We start from the raw sequence: 24,786 nt of genomic DNA, 5'->3' as shown, positions 1-24,786 counted from the left end.
ATCACATTTGGAATATTGTGTGCAGTTTTGGGCCCCAAATCTCAGGAAGGATATACTGGCCCTGGAGCATGTTCAGAGCAGGTTCACAAGAATGGTCCCAGGAATGAAAAGCTTAACGTACAAGGAACATTTGAGGACTCTGGGTCTATACTGGATGGAGTTTAGAAGGATGGGAGGGTATCTAATAGAAACTTACAGAATACTGAATGGCCTGGACAGAGTGGATGTTGGGAAGATGTTTCCATTAGTAGGAGAGATTAGGGCACAGGCTTCGAGTAAAGGGAAGACCATTTAGAACAGAGATAACTGGAAACTTCTTCAGCCAGAGAGTGGTGAATCTATGGAATTCACTGCCATAGAAGGCTATGGAGACTATTGAGTATATTTAAGACAGAGCTGGATTCTTGATCAAGGGTTACGGGAAGAAATTAGGAGAATAAGGTTAAGAAACCTATCCACGATTGAATGATGGAGCAGACTCAATGGGTAGAATGGCCTAATTTCTGCTCCTATGTCTCATGGTCTTATGGTCTGTCTGCAGGGTTCACTGTTTAAGTGAGCAGATGGGAGAAGTGGGTGGCTTTTCTGCAGGGTAAAACCCGAACCAGTTGCCCCATCCTGAGGAAATACACACAGGATGGACATCTAGAGACAGCCTTAATTTTTCTACCATTTGCACTACCTTGCTTTTGATCTCATTCTCTCACGGTCCCTCAACCACCATCTCGTGCTTTCTCTCCTTCCAGACTGTTTCCCTTCTCTCTCCTATCTTCTCTTTTGTATTCTCTCTCTTTGTTCACTTGCTTTCTTTGTCTCTCTCTCTCTCTCTCTCTTTCTCTCTCAAACATAATCGTTCTCTCTATCTAGTTGGCTGTCTTTTTCTCTCTGTTTCTCTCTTTCCATCTCTCTCTGTCTCACTCTCGCTCTCCCTCTGGGTCTTTCTCTATCAATTTCTCTCTCTCTGCATCTTTTTTCTCCTCTCTCTCTCTCTCTCTCTCTCTCTCTCAGTATGTGTCTTTCTCTGTCAATATCTCTCTCTTTTTCTCCTCTATCTGTCTTTTTTTCTCTCTCTCTCTTTCTCTGTCAATCTCTCTCTCTCTTTCTCTATCACTCTCTGTCTCTGATTATATGTCTGGCTCTCTCTTCTCATTTTTGTTTTCAGTGTTGTGCACTCAGGAGATGAATGCTGGCTGATCATAAAGCCAAGGAACAAGACCATCCTGATGTGTAACTTGACATTGTTGAATAATCAGGTGCCGACATTGGACAGGGAGGCAAGTGGGTTGCCACTGATGATAATTAAAGTAGGGCTATTTGCTGGAGACACATCTAATTTTAAGCTGGCTGAGACCTATATTAGAGACAAAAAAAAACTGCAAAAGCTGGAATTTAAAGTAGACACACAGGAGGCTGAGAGAACACAGCAAACCAGGCAGCATCAGGAGATGGAGAAGTCAGTGTTTCAGGTATAACCCTTCTTCAGGTCTAAAATATACACTCTTTCTTTATTCATTCATGAGACATGGGCATCGCTGGCTGGGCCCATCCCTAGTTGCCCTTGAGATGGTGGTAGTGAGCTACCTTCTCAAACTAAGGAAGGAATTGCAGAACTTTGAGCCAATGGCAATGAAGAAACCGTGATATATTTCCAAGTTAGGATGGTGAGTGGCTTGGAGGGAACTTGCAGGGGGCGGTGCTCCCATGTATCTGCTGCCCTTGTCCTTCCAGATGGAAGTGAACGTGGATTTGGAAGGTGTGGTCAGAACATTTTGAAGAGCATGATATTTAGGAGATAAGATTATTAAGGGTTTTTTTTGCTCATTCCCTGGGTGAAACCCAGTCCAGATTGACTGGGGTGAAATTAGACTTGGAGAATAATGAAGATTTTAGATTGGTTATAGTATTGGAAAAGGCCATTCAGCCTATGTCTCTATGCTAGCCCTCTGAACGGTCAGTCCACCTGGAGCCATTCAACCAACCTCTCTGCACAGCCCAGCACAGTCTTCCTTTTCAGATAGTCATCCAAATCTCTAGAGAAGATCTCAATTGAACCTGCCTCCAACAGACTGTCAGACGGTGTGTTCTGATCCTAACCACTCGCTGTTGCGACTTTTGCCAATTTCCTTCAATCTCTGCTTTCAGATGCCTGGCTAGCGTTTCTTCCACTCCACTTGATTCCTTCAGCATTTCAATCTCTCTGTCTTTATTCCTCTCTGTCCCTATCCCTCTCTCTCTCTTGCTATGCCCCTCTTTCACTATCTCTCTCTCTCCCCATTTCTCTCCCGATCTTTCTCTGTCTCTTTAACTCTGTCCTTCTCTCTCTGTTCCATCTCATTCCCATTGTATGTCTCCCTCTCTCTCTGTCCCTCTCTCTCTGTCCGATCTCTCTCTGTTTCATCTCTCTGTGCCTCTCTCTCACTGTCCCACCTCTCTGTCCCATCTTTCTGTCTGTCCTGCTCTCTGTCTGTCCCTCTCTCTCACTGTCCCATCTCTCTCTATCTGTCCCACTCTCTGTTTGTCCCTCTCTCTCTGTCCCATCTCTCTCTCACCCACCTCTCTGTCTGTCCCTTTCTCTCTCTGTCTCTCTCTCTCTGTCCCTCTCTTTTTCTATCTGACTCTCTCTGCCCAATCACTCTCTCTTTCTCTCTCTCTCTCTGAGTTAGGTTTATCCCAAGTCCTGGTGTGTATGAGTCCCAGCAGAAAATCCCTTCTTATTTGGTGCAAATTGTCAATTGCATTCAAGATCACAGACGGAATAGTCAACCTGAGATTTATTCAACATCATTGCAACCAGAATTATGCATTGTTTTAAAAGACTTGAATGAGGAGCTGTGTTAGTATTGTTAAAGAAAGAGACACACTGTGAAAGCTTTCCATTCTGCAATCCTCAGGACAGACGCAAGAATGCCAAATTTCAAAAGGAGCAACCAATCAGACTCCATGAAGAAAAACGATCTGAGTGGTTGGCATTATCCAGTCTTATTGGTTGGGCATTGCTATGGAGAATGCACCAGGAAATGCTTTCTCCGCACGCTTCTGTTCAAAAGGAAAAACAGATGCAAATCCTCAGACATGTTCCTTTATCCTGAGAGCACATGAATTCTTGTTATTTCTAGCAAAGGAAGAACTGAACAGCAAATGCCAAAAGCTTTTGAATTTCTTCTTTTCCGTTCAATTTATGACAGGGTGGTGCAGTTTTACAGAACGCAGCGAGATGCGATGCACAAGTCTGCAGAAAGATGGCTTAAAGGTAATGCTGACAAATTAAACTATCATTGTTTAAAAAAAAATGGAATGATCATTAACACAGCTCCTTTTAACATAAAGGAAATGGTTCACCAAGTATAGTCAGCATAAAATTCAGGGTTAGATCCAAACAAACGGTGTAATCTTTTTAAACTGGACCTATCACCCAGTAACCGCTGGAGGGATTGCCTGATGAGCAAAGGCTAACCTACTCACTGGAGTTTAAAAGGATGAGAGGTGATCCTCAGTGGAAAAAGAGATGTGTAGGTTGAGTGGGAAATGCGGGGTTACAAGGAGGGGTCTGGGTGGGATGCTCTTCAGAGGGGTGGTGTGGATTTAATTGGCTGAATGGCCTGCTTCCACACTATAAGGATTCTATGATTCCATGAAACATATCGAATTCTTAAAGGGCTTATCAGGGTAAATGCTTCTCTAAGAAGGTTGTGAGTTTTTGGGACTCCTTGCCAACAGAGAGCTGTGGGAGCAGAGTCATAGATGGGGGCGGCACAGTGGCGCAGTGTGGGGTGGACTGTGACTCGATGGTTAGCACTGCTGCCTCACAGCGCCAGGGACCCAGGTTCAATTCCAGCCTCGGGCGACTGTCTGTGAGGAGTTTGCACATTCTCCTCGTGTCTGCGTGGGTTTCCTCTGGGTGCTCCTGTTTCCTCCCACAATCCAAAGATGTTAGGTGCATTAGCCATGCTAAAATGCCAAATCAAGGGTAAATATAGGGTAGGCCATGGGTCTGGGTGGGTTACTCATCAGAGGATCAGTGTGGACTTGTTGGACCAAAGGGCCTGAAGGGAATCTAATCTAGTCTAGTCATAGAGCATCAAAATAGGCCATTTGGCCCATCATGTCTAGACTGATCACCAAACACCAAATTAGTATATTTAAAGCTGAGATAGATAGATTCTAGATCTTTCAGGGAATCAAGCGTTCCAGGGAAAAGGCAGGAAAGTGAATGTGAGGAGTGATGGAGTAGCCATCATCCCATTGAATGGCAGGCTCAAAGGGGCCAAATGGCCCAATCCCGTTCCTATTTCTTATGGTCCTCCCACTTGCAGAAGTGAGAAGGGGCACATCCCTCACTTAGAGGAGAACCAAGGCTCCAACGTTAATTAAACTGCTGACATTTAATGGGTATCTCCATGAACTTAAATTTATAATTAAGTGTTTCAGATGTCAGTGAACAACTTCTGTCCATTCAGTGCCTGCGTTGTTAGAGAAAGACTGAATGTTCCATGTACCAGTGGACACTATGTGATCCCACTCCAGAGAAATGCAGATGGGAGCAAAAGAGAGGCCATAGAACATAATAACAGCAGTAGACCATTCAGCCCATCGAGTCTGCTCTGCCATTCAATGAGATCATGGCTGATCTGATCATCCTCAACCCCATTTTCCCTCCATTTCCAACCATCACCCTTGATTCCCTTCCTGATTAAAAATCGATCTCAACCTCAAATATACTTAATGTCCCAACCTCGACAGGCCTCAGTGGGCAAGAAGGGGAGTTCACACCCCTTCTGTGAGAAAAGAAGTTCTCCCCATCTCTGTCTTAGGTGTGTGAACTCATTTGTAAATCTGTGGAACTCTGTTGCAGAGAGTTGTCAAGGCTGGGTCATTTAAATAATCATGGTGAAGATAGATTTTGAATCAGGAAGGCCAACAAAAGGTTGTGGGGAAAAGACAGGAAAGTGGAGTTGCGAATTATTAGATCAGCCATGATCTTATTGTATAGTGGGGCAGACTCGATGGGCTGAAAGGCCTACTTCTTCTCCGACATCTCATGGTTTTGTGGTCTCACGTAATCATTCGTGTAAGTGGAGAATTGAGGAGATTAGAAAGCGAATCACGCTGATGGTCAGTCAGCACGCTGTGGTTGAAAGGCCCAGTTACTAATAGGAGCAAACCACTGCAGATGCTGGAATCTATACTGAAATGAAAAAAATGCTGGAGATTCTCCGTCACCACATCCTCTCTCCCCTCCCCCCACCCCAGTGGGGATTATCTATTCTTTCCAGTTTGGCAGTTAGACACACCAGTGTTCTGCCATTCCAATCACTTAATCTGACCTATTAACATTCTGTCTCCACCAGTACTCCAAGCCTAACTCCTACTAAAGCATAAATGCTGCCCCCTCCACACTTCACATCAGTTCTAATAAAGAGTTCTAATAGGATTTATAACCATCTAGAAAAGAATACTCTGATCAGGGACAGTCAGCACGGTTTTGTGAAGGGTAGGTCAGGCCTAACGAATCTTATTGAGTTTTTTGACAAAGTGACCAAACAGGTAGATGAGAGTAAACCAGTTGGTGTGGTGTATATGGATTTCAGCAAGGCATTCAATAAGGTTCCCCACAGTAGCCTATTATACAAAATACAGAGGAATGGGATTGTGGGAGACATAGCAGTTTGGATCAGTAATTGGCTTGCTGAAAGAAAACAGAGGGTTGTAGTTGATGGAACATGTTCAGCTTGGTGTCCAGTTACTAGTGGCGTACCACAAGGGTCAGTGTTGGGTCCACTGCTGTTCGTCATTTTTATAAATGACCTGGATAAGGGCTTAGAAGGGTGGATTAGTAAATTTGCGGACGACACTAAGGTCGGTGGAATTGTGGATAGTGACGAAGGATGTAGTAGATTGCAGAGAGACATAGATAGGATGCAGAGCTGGGCTGAGACGTGTCAAATGGAGTTTAATGTGGACAAGTGTGAGATGATACACTTTGGACAGAGTAATCGGAATGCAAAGTACTGTGCTAATGGTAAGATTCTTGGGAGTGCAGATGAGCAGAGAGATCTCTGTGTCCATATACACAGATCCCTGAAAGTTGCCTCCCAGATTGACAGGGTTGTTAAGAAGGCATACAGTGTCTTGGCCTTTATTAATAGAGGGCTTGAGTTCCGGAACCAGGAGGTTATGCTGCAGCTGTACAAAGTTCTAGTACAGCCACACTTGGAGTATTGTGTACAGTTCTGGTCACCGCATTATAAGAAGCTTTGTGGAAGCTTTGGAAAGGAGGAGATTTACCAGGATGTTGCCCGGTATGGAAGGAATGTCTTACGAGGAAAGGCTGAGGGCCTTGAGGCTGTTCTCATTATAGAGAAGGAGGTTGAGAGGTGACTTAATAGAGACATACAAGATAATCAGAGGGTTAGATAGGGTGGACAGGGAGAGCCTTTTTCCAAGTATGGGGACGGCAAACACGAGGGGACTCAACTTTAAAGTGTGGGGAGATAGGTATAAGACAGATGTCAGAGGTAGTTTCTTTACTCAGAGAGTAGTAAGGGTATGGAATGCTTTGCCTGCAATGGTAGTAGATTCGCCAAGTTTATGTGCATTTAAGTCGTCATTGGACAGGCAAATGGACGTACGTGGAATAGTGTAGGTGGGATGGGCTTCAGATTAGTATGACAGGGCGGCGCAACATCGAGGGCCGAAGGGCCTGTACTGCGCTGTAATGTTCTATGTATGTTAAGAGTCATCTTGACTTTGTCACTCTCCATGGATGTTGCCTGTGATTTCCAGCAGTTTTTTGTTTTCAGATCCGATTGCTTGACCTGTCTCATCGTCAGACTAAATTCCGAAGAAAACTCTCACATCTCAACTATAATCTCTCTTTTCTCCCCTGTTTTAAAGATAATTATAAATTCATAATTTTGTCCCATGTTTCCCCTGGCTGGGGAATGTGGAGCATTCGGACACATCTCAGGTTAAGAGGTTGATCATTTAGAAACTTGGGTGAGGAGAAATGTCTTCTTTCAAAAACTTCGAAACCTTTGAAGTTCTCTACCAGTGGATGTTCCATTGTTGAATACTAGGAAGAACGGCATTGATTTCCAGTCTGTCCGAGAATCCAAAGCTAGAGCGAGTGGGTGGGAAAATGGAGTTGAAATCCAAGATCATCAATTAGCATACTAAATGGGAAAACAGGCTCAACATTTGCTCTTATTTCTTGTCTTCCTGTGAAGACATGACTAAAGATTCCCCTCTCCATAGAACAAGAATGATTTTCTCAACACATTGTTCCATATCTACTAATTTATTCTCTTCAGTGATTGAAGAGGCGAACCATGCAAATCACACTTTTTCCTGTCTTCATAGAATCCCTACAGTGTGGAAACAGGCCATTTGGCCCAACAAGTCCACATTGACCCTCTGAAAAGTATCCCACCCATACCCACTCCCCTACCCTATTGCTCTATATTTCCTATGACTAGTGCACTTAACCTGAACACTATGGGCAATTTAGCATGGCCAATCCACCTAACCTACATATCTTTGGACTGTGGAGGGAAACTGGAGCACCCAGAGGAAATCCACACAGAATGTGCAAACTCCACACAGGCAGTCAGCTGATGCTGGAATCGAACCCAAGTCCCTGGTGCTGTGAGGCAGCAGTGTTAACCACTGAGCCACTATGCCACTCTATCTTCCTTCCTATCTTTCCAGTCATTTTGTTTTTAGTTCTCCGAGCCAAGGTAACAGTTTGATGCAAGTTTATGGCATTCGCTTTGGTGAATATTGAATGATTCTTTCTCTGTAATGTTTGTGTTCCTTCAAGATGTAGCTGATTGGCAGGTCCCCAGTGCAGGCATGTTCTTCTGGATGAAGCTGAACAAAATCCCAGACACGCAACAACTCATCTCGGAGAAAGCCATAGAAAAAGAGGTAGCGTACAAACTGTTGAAGGCAATTCCCCTGGCAACATGCATCAATCTGATGGAAACTTTGAGTGATAGATCGTGTGGTACAGAAACAGACTCTTCATTCCAACTCATCCATACCAACCAGGTCTCCCAAACGCAACCACTCCCATTTGCCTGCACTTGGTCCACGTCCCTCCAAACCTTTCCTATTCATGTACCTGTCTAAACGTCTTTTAAATGTTGCAACTGCCACTTCCTCTGGTAGCTCATTCCATATACACACCACCCTGTGTTAAAAAGTTGCCCCTCATATCCCTTTTAAATCTCCTCTCAAAATATGCCCCTTAGTTTTGAAGACCCCGACCCTGGGGAAAAGACCTTTTCTATTCACATTATGTATCCCCCTCATTATTTTATTAGCCTCTATAAGGTCACCCCTCAACCTCGTGTGTTCCAGTGAAGAAAGGTTCCTGATGAAGACCCTTTGCCCGAAACCAATTTTCCTGCTCCTTGGGTGCTGTGTTTTTCCAGCACCACTCTAAACTTGACTCCAGTGAAGAAAGGCCTAGTCTTTCCAGCCTCTCCTTCTAACTCAAACCCTCCGATCCTGGCAACATTCTGGCAAATCTTTTCGAAACCTTGTCAATTTAATAATATTCTTCTTATGGTAGGGCAACCAGAACTGCACACAGTTCTCCAAAAGTGACATCACCAATGTCCTGGAGAAAGTGAGGTTTGCAGATGCTGGAAATCAGAGCTGAAAATGTGTTGCTGGAAAAATGCAGCAGGTCAGGCAGCATCCAAGGAACAGGAGATTCGACGTTTCGGGCATAAGCCCTTCTTCATTCCTGAAGAAGGGTTTATGCCCGAAACATCGAATCTCCTGTTCCTTGGATGCTGCCTGACCTGCTGCGCTTTTCCAGCAACACATTTTTACCAATATCCTGTACAACCTCAACATCATCTCCCAACTCCTGTATTCACAGGTCTGAGCAATAAAAGGCAAGCATGCTCAATGCCTTCTTAACCACCCTGTCTACTTGTGACACAATTTTCAAAGTATGATGCACCTGAACTCTGAAGCCTTCCTGTTCGACAACACTGCCCAAGGCCCAATCATTAACTGTATAAGACCTGCTTTTGTTTGTTTTACCAAAATGTAATACCTCGCATTTATCCAAATTGAACTCCATCTGCCAATTTTCAGCCCATTGACCCAATCTATCAAGGTCCCTTTATAATCTTAGATAACCTTGATTTTGCTCTTCATTTTCTCTTCTTCAATCTCCCTCTCCTCTCCATTTCACACTCTCCTTCACGTTCCCCCCCTTTTTCACCCTGCCCCCCTCTTTACCCTTTTAACTCAATCCCAAGTCAGTCAGTAGAGGATAACAATTAGCCATTAATTCATTTTTATAATATATTTATAATGCAGAGAATTCAGCATTATCATGTCTGCTTCTACCTGTTATCCATCATGCCCCAGCTCTCTTTATGTGCTCTAGGTATTGAATTAAATAATAACATTCCTCCATGTATTTTTATTCAATTAAGATACTGTCCCCTCCTCTTTAGCCTCCACACCTCTTCATCTCTTTTTCTTCACCATCTTCCCATCATCTTCACTCCCGTCTCCCTCACTCCTTCCTCCTCACCCTCATCCTGAAGGCCTAAAGATTGTTCCCAAGTGGCCCTTAACATGTTTCCAGAGGCAGCTTGTTGTTTTAAAGTGATCAGGAGGAGGAGAAGAATGTGGCCTACGTAGTATTGAGGATCCAGGAAGAACACCCTTGCGAACTTCCTGCCCCTACACATCTCCCTTGCCCAATCCCCACGCACCCACCACTCCGATCTCCACTTGAAGATACATTTTAGCAAATCAAGGATTCATGGCCCTTTCTTCTGACTTGACAAAAGGAACACGATATAGAGCGGACATCCAGATAAAGGTCTCAAGCAGATGTCCCATTGGCATCTCCACAAGGGACTAACACTTGTTTACGTGACAGTCATGTTCAGTTCAGTGTCTCCCTCGTGATAAGGGATCAGAATGTCTTCAAGGCCATTGGGCTAAGCTCCTTGAAATGCAGAACCTTTTACCTGAAAAGCACTCATGAGGTGCAGTTTCTATCATGTGAGTGGCATACAGCCACTTTAGATGTAATGTTTACTGATTTTCTATCAAATCCCTCATCCTGAACTCTCTTTCTACCTTTGGACTGAGTTCCTGTTTCTAATCAGTTGGGGTGCCCTTGAACATTTGATTCTAAGCTGGATGTCCCAGTCCAGGGAGGGGGTGGCGGGGTCAGGATAATTCCATGAATGGCCTTCCTGGGACCCTCCTGCTAGCCCACACCCTGTCTGCTATTTAACACAAAAGGGCAAAGCCTATACCGGCCTGGCCACCCCAGGCCCAGCCAAGATCCCATCAGTGGTCTGTCACTGCCTCAATTGTAAGGCTGTATAGAAACATGGAAAATGTGAACAGGAGTAGACCATTCAACCCTTCGAGCCTGGTCCACCATTCAAGATGATCATGGCTGATCATCAAACTCAGGTTCTTGCTTTCTCCTCCCACCCTTTGACCCCTTTTTCTCTAAGAACTATATCTGACTCCTTTAAAACATTCAATGTTTTGGTTTTCTTGGGAGAAAATTCCCCAGACTCCCCATTCTCTGTGTGATACAATTTCTCTTCATCTCCTCATGAGAAATTTACATTTTACATTTACCAAATGGGACATGAGACCCAGCAGGCATCCAGAGGCAGCTTATTGTTACAAAGAGAGCAGATGTTGGAGGAGTAACAAAGGCCTGAAATGAGCTCACCCACGTCCTTAGAATGTGGGCCCTGGTTCTGGACTGCCGGGCATCTTCAGGAGCAGAGGACAGGCGAGGGTGGGAGAGTCAACAGGTCACCTCATTCCAGCATTGAGTGGGAGGCTAGGTCAGCCTCTTTCTGAAGAGCCTTGTGTCCATACCTGACATCCTCACCCCAATCCAAATCCCATTCACCAAGGTCTGCTCCCTCCAGACACTTCCCTACAAATGCCAATCCAGCCGCTTCATCGAGACTTCCACTCACCCTTTCCCCACTTGCTGATGGGACCCCTCCCCACCTGCTGGAAGATCTCCTGCTCATGCCTTCACTGTCCTGGTCTCTGGGACCTGAAGGGTTTTGGAGGGATGCGCCTTGTAGTTCCTGTCCTGTCCACTGTTGCCACTGGCGCTGCTGAGCCAGCAGAGATCCTGGCCGCCAATGCTCAGAGATTGAGGGTTGGGTGTCTTCAACACAGGTGGATGGGGAAATCTAGTCTCCAGTGAATTAATCCTCTGTGGGCCTGCTGGAGTTATCCTTCACTCAGACTGCGAGCAAGGCAAGATCTCCTGCTTATTCCTTTCACCGTCTGTCTCCTTTCTTAACCTTGGTCCATCATATTTTGAATGCATCAGAAAGTGATTCCTGCTGAAACTGGGTTTGTCCGCCTCTCCTCAGGTACTGCTTGTGCCTGGTCGAGTGTTCATGACTGACAACTCAGCACCGTGTTCGTATCTCCGAGCTGCTTTCTCCATTTCCAGCCCTGAAGAAATAGACGAGGTAAATGCTTTTTTTTATTATTAATTCACTGATTTAATCAAGTCTCTTCCACGCCTTCACAGGATGTGGACATCACATGTTGGGCTGGCATTGCCTATCCCTAACTGCCCTGGAGATGGTGGTGGTGAGCTACCTTCTTGACCAGATATAATTACTTAGAGCGGTGGGGATAGATACCCACAATGTGTGTGCGAAGGGACTCCCAGGATGTTGAGCTGGCTGAGGGGAACTGTGTGGGTTGAAGTCTGGATGGTGTATTGCTGAGAGGGGAACTTGCAGATGGCCATGTTTGTACATGTCTGTTGTCCTTGTCCTCCCAAATGTCAATGTTTGCAGCCGTAGAAGGTGCAGTTGAAGAGGGTTTATCAACACTTCTAAAAGGAAACTAGGTAATTACACGCAAGATAAAGGAATAGAAGGGGGTACATCTGCCTCCTCACCCACCCACCTGGCATCCTGCCTTCTCACCCACCCACCAGGCACTCTGCCTTCTAACCCCCATACATCTGCACCCTGCTTCCTCATCCATCCACCTGCCACTCTACCTCCTCACCCACCACCTAGTACCCTGCCTCCTCACCTACCTACCTGCCACTCTGCCCCATCACCTACCCACCTGCCACTTTGCCTCCTCACCTACCCACCTGGCACCCTGCCTGTTCACCCACCCACTTGGCACCCTGATTCCTCACCCATCCACCTGGAACTACCTCCTCACCTATCCACCTGGCACTCTGCCACTCACGTATTTCCACCACCCTTCACCCACCTGCTAGTTTACTCCCTCACCCATTTATCTTACACACTTACCTTCACTCTGTAGAGTCTGAGAGGTGATTTGGGCTCTCAGGCTGTTGACTTACTGGAATAAACAGTCGAACGGCCTGTTTCTGTGCTGGAATAGACCTGAGCAAGACCTGGGCATCTAAAGTAAACATAGAAATTTCCAAAGAATCTCAGCGGGCCTAGTAGCTTTGTGGAGCGAGAAAGCACAGTTAACCTTTCAAGTCCAGCAGCCCCTCTTCAGTTCATCTGAAGTTCTAAAACGTTACCTCTGCTTTCACTCCACAAATGCTGCTAGAAATATTTCTGGGATGTACAATTTCTAAAATGATATAGTAATAGGAAGCAGTGTCGAAAAGTGGCACTCTGCAGGGGACACTGTCATCGCAAAAAATAAAGATATCAAATGACAGAATGAGAGTTCCTCATCGGCATGTTTCTTATCCCTTACAGGGTTTGCAGAGGCTGGCTGCACTCATCAAAGGATCTGCGTAGAGCATCTTACTGGAAAGGATAGGCTTAGAATGATCCATCCCCTCACGAAGCAAATCAAAAATGAACGTCCTCATGTGATTATAATTTTCTAACCGTTTTATTAGCCAAACCGTTAGTTTAATTGAATGTTCTTGCACATTCAACTGTTTCACGTCAAACCATAGTAAAAACAATCAGGGTAAATAAGCAAATTCATGTTGAATGAGTGTGCAGCATCTGTAATCCTTACTGTCTCCAAATTCATGTTGAATGTTCAGAAGAACAGTTCCTTGTGTAAAGAGTGAAAGGTCACTTCTTTCAGAATGGTGCCTTTGTGATTTTCTTTAGGAAAACCGAGTTTTATTGTCTGACTGACCTCCCACTTCTGCATCAGCCAGTTTGAGACTTGATTCAGTACATTGGTCCACATCTCCTGGTAGCTGGATGCTCAGTGTGTCACACAAAAATCCCGTCGGCAGCCCTCAGATTTCCCAGTGCACTCTCTCTGTACCAGGAACGTGAGCGATGTGGGCATTGGCGCGAACATTGGGAAAATCGCATTAGATTAGCACTGCAGAGCTGCAAACCATTTATTACGAAAAATCCCATTTCCCAGCCTTTGCTTTTCATTTGAGACAAAAAAGAATTGCAAATGCTGGAATCCAAGGTAGACAAGCAGGAGGCTGGAGGAACACAGTCAGCCAGGCAGCAGGAAGAAGTCAATATTTCAGGCTTTTTAATTCACCCGCTGAGACATGGCTCCGTTGGCTGGGAATACATTTGTTGCCCATTCCTAGTTGCCCTTCAGAAGGTAGTGGTGAGATGCCTTCCAGTTCAAATGCTATAGGTAGGTTCTAGGATTTTGACCTAGCACAGTGGAGGAACGGTGATATATTTCCAAGTCAGGATGGTGAGGTGCTTGGAAGGGAACCTGCAGGCGGTGGTGTACCCACATATCTACTTGTCCTTCTAGGTGGAAGTGGTCATGGGTTTGGAAGGTGCTGGCGGAGGATCTTGGGCGAATTTCTACGATGCATCTTATACAGTGTACACACTGCTGCTTCTGAACATCGGTGTTGAGGGAGTGCGTGTGGTGCCAATTAAGCGGGCGGCACCCATTCTGGCAAGTGGGAGGATTCCATCACACCCCCGACTTGTACCTTGTAGATAATGGGCAGGATTTGGGGAGTCTCACTCTCCGGCCTGTTCTTGCAGCCACTGTGTCCACTTGAGTTTCTGGTCAATGGCCTGTCTGAGGAATCCTTTAAAACCTCTCATGTTGGTCACGGTTTTTGATTATCGGACACAATATCACCTTAGGTGCCTTGATGTCAAACATTGATAGTGTTCCTGTAAAGTGTCTTTGGATGGTTTACAATTCTGAAGGAGCTAGAAAAATATAAACAGTTTTCAATTACCCCAGAGTACTGTCCACAGGTGCTAAAAGTTTCAGAGATGAGGACAAATCTCTTCTCTGGGGGTTGTGAGTATGCAGAATTCTTTACCATAAAAGGGCTGTTGTGGGTCGGTCATTAAAAGCTGAGGCAAACAGATTTTTAATCAATAAGGAATCAAGAGTTATGGGGGGAAATCCCATATTCTTGGGATGTGGATGCCTCTTGTAGAATCCCTAATTGCCCTTGAAAGGTGGGGTGGTGAACCACTTCCTTGATCTACTATAGTTCTCAAGGTGTAAGATCATCCATGTATTATTACGGAAGGAATTCCAGGATTTTGACCCAGCAATCGTGAAGGTACAATGTGGCACGGAGCGGAACTTGATATATGGTGTTCCCATATATCTACTGCCCTTGACCTTCCTGATGAAGGGCTTATGCCTAAAACTTCGATTCTCCTGTTCCTCAGATGCTGCCTGACCTGCTGTGCTTTTCCAGCACCACACTCTCAACCCTGCCATTGACCTTCTAGATGGAAGTGGTCATGGATTTGGAAGATAGTGTTAGAGGAGCTTGGTGAGTTGCTGCAGTGTATCTTTATTGTGAGACACACTGCTACCACTGTGCATTGAGGGTGGAGGTTGTGAATGTTAAGTGTGATAGATAGGTTCCCAATGCAGCAAGCTGCTTCCTATAAATGGTGTCAAGCTGCCTCTGGTCATGTGAATAAAACCTTAACTGAATCTCATTTAGCTTTCTGCGTTCCAATGGCAATAGATCCAATATCACGATCTTCCAAATACCACACCTGATAAGGTTAAAAACTTGTGTTTGGCTCAAAAACTACTGATATATTGTGGTGTTACTCAAAGTGAATTAATCAAAAGTGCTGTGTTTGACACTGGAGAGAAACCAAATAAGCAGATACTTTAATTTTTGTCAAATTCAAACTGTAAAAATAAAATGTTCTTCATGCAGTTTCTGTCTCTCATTTTCCCACTTATTTCAGATGAATACATAGAGTTGGGATTTGCATCCTTAACCAACAAAAGATGACAATGCAGTTCTGAAAGTAAATCACTCAGCAAATAGCTAACTTGTTTGAATTTCTGGCAAACAGTTGTCCGATAAGACAAGATTATAGGTAAGGAGGTTAGACGTGTCTCTGTGATGCCAGGATATGTAAAGCTATGGCCAAGTACTGGAAAATGGGATTAGAATAGTTTAGGTAGTTGTTTTTTGACCAGAACAGACAGCTTGGGCTGAAGAGCTTTCTTCTATGCTGTAGACCTCAACGACTCTTGACAGTGCATTCAAATAAGAAAGTTTGACTTGAAATCTGTCACCGTGGTTGACATCTCTCAGCACTTGTATTCGTGCGAATGTCAGTGAGGGAGATTATAATGTTAACCCTCCCTCTCTGCAGTCGAACAATGACTACAGTAGGACATTCCACATCACCTTAAAAACAGATAGAAACACAGTCAGAAGTTCTAACTTCTGCAGATACTTTGAGCAAATATTTTGACTCATTCAAGACCTTTCCAACCAGAGTTCATATTGTGCTTTTTTTATTCACTAGACATACTGTGAGTTGTAATTTTCAGCTTGTTTTGGCAGACATAGCACAGTCTACATTGATGAAAATAGAATATATGTAAATAGTTCTTGCTTCTTTGCAAACAGAATTAGTTTCAATATTTTTGTTTCAAATGTTGAACTGATAGAATTAGAAGAAACTGTGCGAATGGCACTGTGTATGATAGGAATTTTCTCTGTAAAACCGTAAGGTACAGGAACAGAATTAAACCATTCGGTCCATCGAGTCTGCTGTGCCATTGAATCATGGCTAATATGTTCTAAGGAAGGGTCACTGGAGCTGAAACTTTAACTCTGATTTCTCTCCACAGATATTACCATCCCTGCTGAGATTTTCTGGCAATTTCTGTTTTTGCTTCTGATCTCCAGCAAACACATTTTGTCATTTTTTTATTTAGCTACCTCTGTTTTATATACACTCAACAGCTCAGCCTCCACAACCTTTTGCAGCAATGAGTTCCACAGATTCAACACCCTCGGAAAAATTGCTCCTCAGTTCTAAAAGGGTTGTCTCTTCACTCTGAGGCTACGCGCTCACGTACTAATCTCTCCAATTAGTGGAAACGTTTTTTTTCCACATCTAATCTGTCCAGGCCTCTCGGTTTTTTGTAAGTTTCGGTCAGATCCTCCTTCATCCCTCTAAACTGCTTTAAGTACAGACTCCGAGTGTTCAAGCGCTCCTCTTTTGACAAGACCTTCATCCTTTGGTTCATTCTTGTAAACCTCCTGTGGACAGTCAGCGAATCCTCCCTTAGAAACGCAGCCCAAAACTTCTCACCATATTCCAAATGCAGTCTGACCAGAGCCTGATCCAGCCTCAGCAGTACCTCCCAGCTCTTGCATTCTAACTCTCCTGAAAAGAACGCTGACATTACATTTGCCTTCCTAACTGCAATTGAATCTGCATATTGGCCTGAAATGAATCCTGAACTAGGACTCCCAAATCCCTTTGTGCTTCAGATTTACAAAGACTTTCCCCATTTCGAAAATAGTCTATGCCTCTAATTTTCCTAACAAAGTGCATAATCTCACACTTTGCCACATTGTATTCCATCTGTCACTTCTTTCCCCACTCTCCTAGCATATTCAAGCCTTTCTGCAGATTCTCCACTTCCTCAAAACTACCTGTCCCTCCACCTAACTTTGTGCCATCTGCAAACTTTGCAACAATGCCTTCCATTCCTTCATCTAGATCGTTAACACATGATGTGAATAGATGTTGTCCCCTTACAGACCCCATTAGTCATCCGTTGCCATCCTGAAAAAGACCCCTTTGATCCTATTTTCTGCCTTCTGCCAGTCAGCCAATCCTCTATCTACACCAGTACCTTACCCCTAACACTATTATTTAGCAGGCTCCTTTGCGGCACCTTGTCAAATACATCATGTCCACTAGCTCGCCTTTAACTGACTTTGCTGAAAGATCACCAGTGACTTCACAATCTTCTCAGCTATCAAATTCGGAACATCTGATCCAGTCGATTAATTCACAACCTTCCAACTTCTCCAGCACCTTCTCCTTAGTGATGGACACTACACTCACTTCGTGAAGTTCTGGTATGCTGTCGGTGTCTTCCACTATGAAAACTGATGCAGGTTTTCTATCTCCTGATTTCAGTCCTTTCCCACATCCTGATTACTGCTAGGAGGCCTGTACACAACTCCCATCAAGCTTTCTTGCCAGTTCCTAACCTCAACCCACATAGATTGTATAGTAAAAAATGAGGTCTGCAGATGCTGGAGATCACAGCTGAAAATGTGTTGCTGGTCAAAGCACAGCAGGCCAGGCAGCATCTCAGGAACAGAGAATTCGACGTTTCAAGCATAAGCCCTTCATCAGGAATGAGAGAGAGTAGCCAAGCAGGCTAAGATAAAAGGTAGGGAGGAGGGGCGATGGAGGTGGGATAGACTGTATGCCTTCTGACTCTGTATCACTTCTTGTTATCCATTTAATTTCATTTCTGATGAACAAGGCAACCCCTCCCCCACTACCCACCTGTCTGTCCTTTCGACAGGATATGTATCCTTGGATATTTAGTACCCTGCCCTGATCCCCTTGCAGCCATGTCTCTGTGATACCCACAACATCGTAACCACCAATTTCAATCTGCGCTACAGGCTCATTCACATGCATTTAAGTACAACACCCTCAGTCCTGCATTGACTGTTCCCATTCTCATAATTGTCTCCTCAATCACTGTGTCTGAAGTTAGTTTCCTGACTATTTCCATACTCTCTGTCCTATTACTTGTTCTGGAAACTTTAATAATGTTCAACATTTTCCATAATTTCCATGCAACTGAACCCATACCCCCACTATTTAGTTTAAAACCCTATCCATAGCCACAACTATGCGACTTTCCAGGACTCTGGAACATTTTTTCCCAGGGTTGGGGAATCGAGGACTAGAGGGCATCAGTTTAAGGTTAGAGGGGAAAGAATAAAAAGACCCGGAGGGACAACCTTTTTACACAGAGGGTGGTACGCATATGGAATGAGCTGCCAGCAGAAGTGGTTGAGGTCGGTACATTAACGACATTTAAAAGGCATTTGGACAAATACATGGATAGGAAAGGATTAGAAGGATATGGGCCAAATGCAAGGAAATGGGGTTAGCGTTGATAGACATTTTGGTCAGCACGGACCAGTTTGGGCCAAAGGGCCTGTCTCTATGACTCTACGACTCCTTCCCCAATACTGATGCTAATGTCCCATGAATTCCAACCCGTTTCTCCCACACCAATCTTTGAGCCATGTGTATATCTCTTTACCTTATTGACCCTGCACCAATTAGCTCATGGCTCATATTGTAATCAGAGTATCATCTTTTTGGATCTGTTTTCTAATTTATCCTCTTGCTGCTCAGCAGAACCTCATTCCTCCTTCATTCCTATCTCAGGCAGGAGTTTCACTGGAGTGGGAATTAGGCAGGCAGGCATGTAATTTTGTGCCATTGGCCAGTGTATCATTTTGCCAGTGCCATCACTGTCATATTCCTGAAGGCTGGGTAAAGGGTAGAATGGATATCCTCCATAATCCACAGGTAACCTCTTAGGTTCATTACGAATCCAATTTTCCAGTAAGCAATTGGGTTGCCTGTGGTGCCAGGAGTGCCTGGCTAGTTGGAGATGATGCCCAGCAGCAGACTGGTGTGGATGGGCATTCCAGGAAGATCAGGACGTGTCATTGCAATGCCTCCTCTCCACCAACATCTACTGGCCACTGCATACCTGCTCATGCCTATAACTGTAGGCCAACATGTTCTCCTCCGTGATGGATTGCCAGTCAAACCTATCATTTACTTCCACAGTGTTGGGAAAGCTACACTCTAAGGTGCCATCTCCATTTCTTACCAGACTTCCTTCCATTTGGAGGGCTTCCTGTTAGCCTCAAGACCCTGTGCTCCATTTTGAATTGGGCAAGGTGCCTACCCTCTCCCTACAAACTGAGACATTGACAAAGCAGTTGCATGAGAATTCTGTGTTAGTTCCTAATGAGGAGGTCATAGAGTAATAGAGATATACACCAAGGAAACAGACCCTAAAGTCCAAATCGTCCATGCCAACCAGATATCCTAAATTAATCTAGTCCCATTTGCCAGCATTAGGCCCATATCCCTCCAAACCCTTCCTATTCATATACCCATCCAGATGCCTTTTAAATGTTGTAATTGTACCAGCCTCCACCACTTCCTCTGGAAGCTCATTCCATACACGTACCACCCTCTTCATGAAAATGTTGCTCCTTAGGTCTCTTTTAAATGTTTCCCCTCTCACCTTAAACCTATGCCCTCACCCTATCCATGCCCATCATGATTTTATAAAGTCACCCCTCAACTTCCGACGCTCCAGACAAAACAGCCCCAGCCTAATCAGCCTCTCCCTATAGGTCAAACCCTCCAACCCTGGCAACATCCTTGTTACTCTTTTCTATACCCTTTCACGACATCCTTCCAAAAGGAGGGAGATCGGAATTGCGCACAATATTCCAAAAGTGGTGAAGGCTGCCACAATTACATTTAAAATGTATCTGGATAGTACATGAATAGGAAGGGTTTAGAGGGATATGGGCCAAATCCTGGCAAATGGGATTTGATTAATTTAGGATATCTGGTCGCCATGGACAAGTTGGACCTAAGAGTCTGTGTTGATGTTGTACAGCTTTGTGACTCTATGACTCAGATGTGAGATCTGAGGGAGCCCAACAGCTAAACCATAACCAACAGGACCTCAGAGAGGTTTACAACATCATGAGCAGGCTTGATAGAGTTGACAGGGAAGAACTGCCCTGGTTGTAAAAGGAGCAAGAACAAGAGGACTTAAACTGAAAGCAATTGGTGAAAGAAGCAAGGTTGAAGTGAGGTACACCTTCCCCACTCAGTGGCTCATTAGAGTGCGGAATGCACTGCCTGGAAATGTGGTGGTGGCAGGTTCAACTGAGGCACAAAGAGGGATTTAGGTAATTATTTGAATGGAAATGGTGGGCAAGGGAATGAAGGAAAAGCAGGAGATTGTCACGAGGTAATGACACCCATTTCAAGGCCAGTGTCGGCACTGTGGGCTGAATGGCCTCCTTTTACATCATCGTACCCATGTGATTCTGCGCCACCTGTTTGGTTTCTTGGTGTTAGATGCTCAACATGATGGAATTGCAGGCACAACGTTATCCTCCATGTGGGAAAAAGAATAATAATCATGTATATGATTAAGAGAAGAAAATGTTCTGAGGAGAGAACAGTGAATGAATAAACAAAACTAGGGCTGAGAGGGAAATCAAAATAACAGATAATTAGCAGTGAATAAAGGTTTTGTTTAGTCATGAACAAGCCACTTGTGATATCAACAAGCTTCCCAATCATATATGTACCAGTCTTGGATGATTTGTTATGTGTTATGTTTCAACAAGTGCCAGTTGTGCAGTACCAAGCCAAAATACTAACAGTAGTGGAAATTAAAAACAGAAAATGCTGGTAAGGCCTAGCAGTCGGTGGAAAGAGAAACAAAGTTAAGGTCTCAATTTATTGAGAAACATATCAGCTTAGATCGAATGGGAGAATAGATTTGATGGGCCAAATGGCCTAATTCTGTTCCTCCATCTTATGATCTTATGATCTGATGAATAGTCACATGCCTGAACTATTAATCCTATTTCTCTCCGTACACTTGGTGCCAGGCCTAAGGAGTATTTCCAATCATGTAGATTATCTCCAGTCCAGAGATTATCACCATCAAGGTCCTGGTTTTTAACTTTTTTCCTAGCTCTGTATAATCACTCTGCAGGACTTTATCCCTATTTCTATCCATGTTATTTGTACCAACATGCACAATGACTTCTGGCTGTTCACCCTCCCCCTTGAGAACATTCTGCAGCCATTCTGAGACATCCTGGAGCCTGGTACCCGGGAGGCAAAACACCATCATGGATTCCCATTTGCGGCCACAGAATCTGCTATCTGTCCTCCTAACTATTGAGTCTCCTATTACTAAGGCCCTGTTGACCTTTACCCTTTCCTATTGTGCCCCCACAGCCGGTCATAGTGCCACCAACCTGGCTCCTGCTGTTTTCCCCTGAACGATCATCCTCCCAACAGTATCCAAAGCAGCAGACTTGTTTTTGGGGGGAATGGCCACAGTTGACTCCTGCACTCTCTGCCTACTCCCTTTGCCTTTCTTGGTGGTCACCCAGCTATTCTGTGCCTGCACCTTAGGTGTGACCACCTCACTAAAACTCTTAGCTGTGAAGCACTCAGCACTTAGATGATCCTGAGTGCATCCAGCTCCAGCTCCAACTCCCTAACACGGTCTCCCAGGAGCTGCAGCTGGGTGCACTTCGCACACGTGTAGTCATTCAGAACGATGGAAGTCTCCCGGAGCTCCCACATCCTGCAGGTGGAATATGGGACTACCCTAGATAACATCTTAACTGCTGTAAAACTAAAGAGGAAAGTTAAAAGGACTTTACCTGAGGTTACCTGTACTTTTTTACTGAGCCACTGCTCTCCGAAGCCTCTGGAGCCAAAGCCTTACTTCTTACTCTGCTACCAATAAATTTTACAATAGCACATCTCTCTACCCAAACCCTTTTTCTTTGGTTAGGGAAGGAGGGGAACACGATGGTGATGTCGTCTTTGGGCCTTAAGCACTCTTTGACAAAAGGTATTGAGGCTTTGACCAGAAAAAGGAAGGAGGTGTGGCTCAGATACAGGCAGCTGGGATCAAGGGAACCCCTGGAGATATTACAGGAGTTTACTGAAGAAAGAAATCATGAGGGTGAAAAGGGGGCATGAGATAGCTTTGGTTGAGAAGATTAGGGTGAATTCAAAGAGGTATGATGTGGAGGTGCCGGTGTTGGACAAAGTTAAGAATCACACCATGCCGGATTATAGTCCAATGGGTTTATTTAGAAGCACTAGCTTTCGGAGCACCACTCCTTCATCAGGACAACTACTTGACAAAAGAGCAACACTCTGAAAGTTAAAACTTCCAAATAAACCTTTGGGGATAATCACTATTCCCAAAGTAATTCCCTACTGAAACTTCAACCACCTGGCCAGGCTCATTCCCCAACACCAAGTCCAGTATGGCACCTTCCCAAGTTGGACTACTGCTCTAGAAAACTATCCTGGATGTTCCTTACAAATTCTGCTCCATCAAGACCTCCATCCGCAACTCCACAGCCGACATGTGGTCTAACAAGAGCTACAGATGGACACACTCCTGCACGTGAAGGAGTCAGGGGCATCAGCCACATCCCTCAGCTACCATATTGAGCAAGAGGAGCAAAACACGGGTCTGAGATCTCCTGCCATTTTTACTCTTAAGCTTAACTTAGTCCAACTATAATATCAAATAAGATAAATGAAAAAAGAAAAATTCTAACCAATCACACAATGAAAAATAGAAAACCCTACCTTATCAACGTACTACAGAGTCTTGTTTTTGGTTAGAGGAGGAGGGCGTGTAGTGTCTCTGGGTCAGCCGCTGCCCAAATATAACAGTTCACTCACCTTCCCAGAGCGCAACCCGATCGCTCCCACTCAGCTCCTCGCTCTCACTGCTCCCACTCAGCTCCTCGCTCTCACTGCTTCCACTCAGCTCCTCGCTCTCACTGCTCCCACTCAGCTCCTCGCTCTCACTGCTTCCACTCAGCTCCTCGCTCTCACTGCTCCCACTCAGCTCCACCACCGAAATGAAAGGGAAATTTCCCTTCCTGGCAGCCCCCTGCTGCCTCCTTGTTATAGGAAGGATGTTATTAAACTGGAAAGAGTGCAGAAGAAATTTACAATTTACTAAATGGTCTGAGCTATCGGGAGAGGTTGGACAGGCTAGGACTTCTTTCTTTAGAGCGTAGGAGACGGAGGAAATTATAGAGGTGTATAAGATAATGAGAGGCATGGATGGGGTGAATGCACTTAGTCTTTTTGCCAGGGTTGGAGAAACGAGGAGTAGAGGGCTTCATTTTAAGGTTAGAGGGGAAAGAACAAAAGGGAATCTGAGGGTCAACTTTTTTACACTGAGGGCAGTATGCATGTGGAATGAGCTGACATTTAAAAGGCATTTGGACAAATACATAGACAGGAAAGGTTTAGAAGGATATGGGCCAAGTTTAGGGAAATGGGGTTAGAGTGGATGGAAGGTTTGGCCGGCTTGGACCAGTTTGAGCCAAAGGGCTTGTCTCCATGCTAGAGGATTCTGTGACACTATGTACAATGGGTTGGCAGTGATGATTGGATCCAGACTGGAAAAGAAGGGTGTCCATTTATATTGCAGCTTGCTCAAAGGCTCAGGAAAATACTCAACGTGGTTGTGTCTACCAGACCATCTGGGTGGTTCACTACCACCAATCCTTCTTATTAATGTCAGCCTCATTAGGAACGTAGGAACAGGAGTAGGCCATTCCACCAAGTCTGCCTGCAATTTAATATGATTATGGCTGACTGAATACTTTAATGCCTTTAACCCACTTATGAGCCTGCACATCACTAGTAATGAGAAATCCATCAACATCCATCTTAAATGTGTGAGCCTCCGCAGCTCTGTGTGGGAGAGAATTCCAAAGATTCTGTGTAAAATAATTTGATCGCTATCAAGTGGAGAAGAATGCCCACACTACCTCTTAGTAATAGAGTGTGCGCTCAATAGATTTATCACAGAGCAATTAATAGCTCAAATACATTTGAGGTAGATGATAGTCTGTTGTGAAACATCATGCCCAAAGTAAAAGGGAGTACACATTCATGTTAGCGACATGAACGTAGCAGTAGAGCTGGTCTTGCAACTTACACTAATTTTTTAGCTGCCGGTATACATACACACACTGATTAGCTCTTCCCTGATGGATAATACACAATATTTTCACATATAACATTTTCAGATACTAAGTGTCTAATATGGCATAATTTTAATTTAATTATAAAATCTGGAAATTAAACATTTTCATCAGTGACCATCATTGATTGCTGTAAAGGCCTGTTTCGTAACTGCCCTTTAAGGAAGGAAATCTGTCGCCCATACCCAGCCTGGCCCACATGTCACATTTTTATTATTCACAGAATGCAGTATTGCTGGCTTATCTAGTATTTATCACCCATCCCTAATTGCTCTAAGGGCAGTTAATAGTCAACTACATTGCGGTGGGTCTGGACCCACGCATAGACCAAGTTTCCTTCCCCAAAGGGCATTAATGACCCAGATGGGTTTGTAACTGGCAGTTCTTACATGGTCTCCATTAGATGTTTTTATTCCACGTTCTTATTGAAGTCAAATTTCACCATCTGTTACGGTGGGATTTGAGCACATGATCTTCAGAACATTGGCCTGATGCAGCAGCTGGATTACTAGACCCCATGACATTAACATTCCACCAATAACTCCAGATCTACAGCAATGCAGTTAACTCTTTATTGAAATGGCTTTGCAAGCCACACAGTTTAAGATAATTGGGGATGGGCAATAAATGCCAACCTTGTCAATGACACGCGCAAACATACACACACACACGCAGACATGCACACACTCTCACTCACACCCAAA

The 24,786-nt window shown here is 44.5% G+C and overlaps 1 protein-coding gene across 5 annotated transcripts in view; it reads left to right on the top strand.

Moving 5' to 3' along the window:
* The window catches only part of aadat (aminoadipate aminotransferase), a 102,966-nt gene extending 87,834 nt beyond the window's left edge, over positions 1–15,132 (top strand). For all 5 annotated transcript variants that reach the window (XM_060835013.1, XM_060834985.1, XM_060835021.1 and 2 more), the window contains 4 exons: positions 3,186–3,250; positions 7,820–7,926; positions 11,400–11,501; positions 12,738–15,132. In XM_060835013.1, the coding sequence (XP_060690996.1) occupies positions 3,186–3,250; positions 7,820–7,926; positions 11,400–11,501; positions 12,738–12,779 (316 nt within the window). In that variant the 3' untranslated portion in view covers positions 12,780–15,132. The remainder of the gene's footprint in view (positions 1–3,185; positions 3,251–7,819; positions 7,927–11,399; positions 11,502–12,737) is intronic.
* The last annotated feature ends 9,654 nt before the right edge of the window (positions 15,133–24,786 follow it).

This window comes from Hemiscyllium ocellatum, chromosome 2 (assembly GCF_020745735.1).
Source record: "Hemiscyllium ocellatum isolate sHemOce1 chromosome 2, sHemOce1.pat.X.cur, whole genome shotgun sequence".
Taxonomy (NCBI): domain Eukaryota; kingdom Metazoa; phylum Chordata; class Chondrichthyes; order Orectolobiformes; family Hemiscylliidae; genus Hemiscyllium; species Hemiscyllium ocellatum.
Note: the sequence above shows the minus strand (reverse complement) of the source record. Positions and strands in the feature narration are given on the sequence as shown.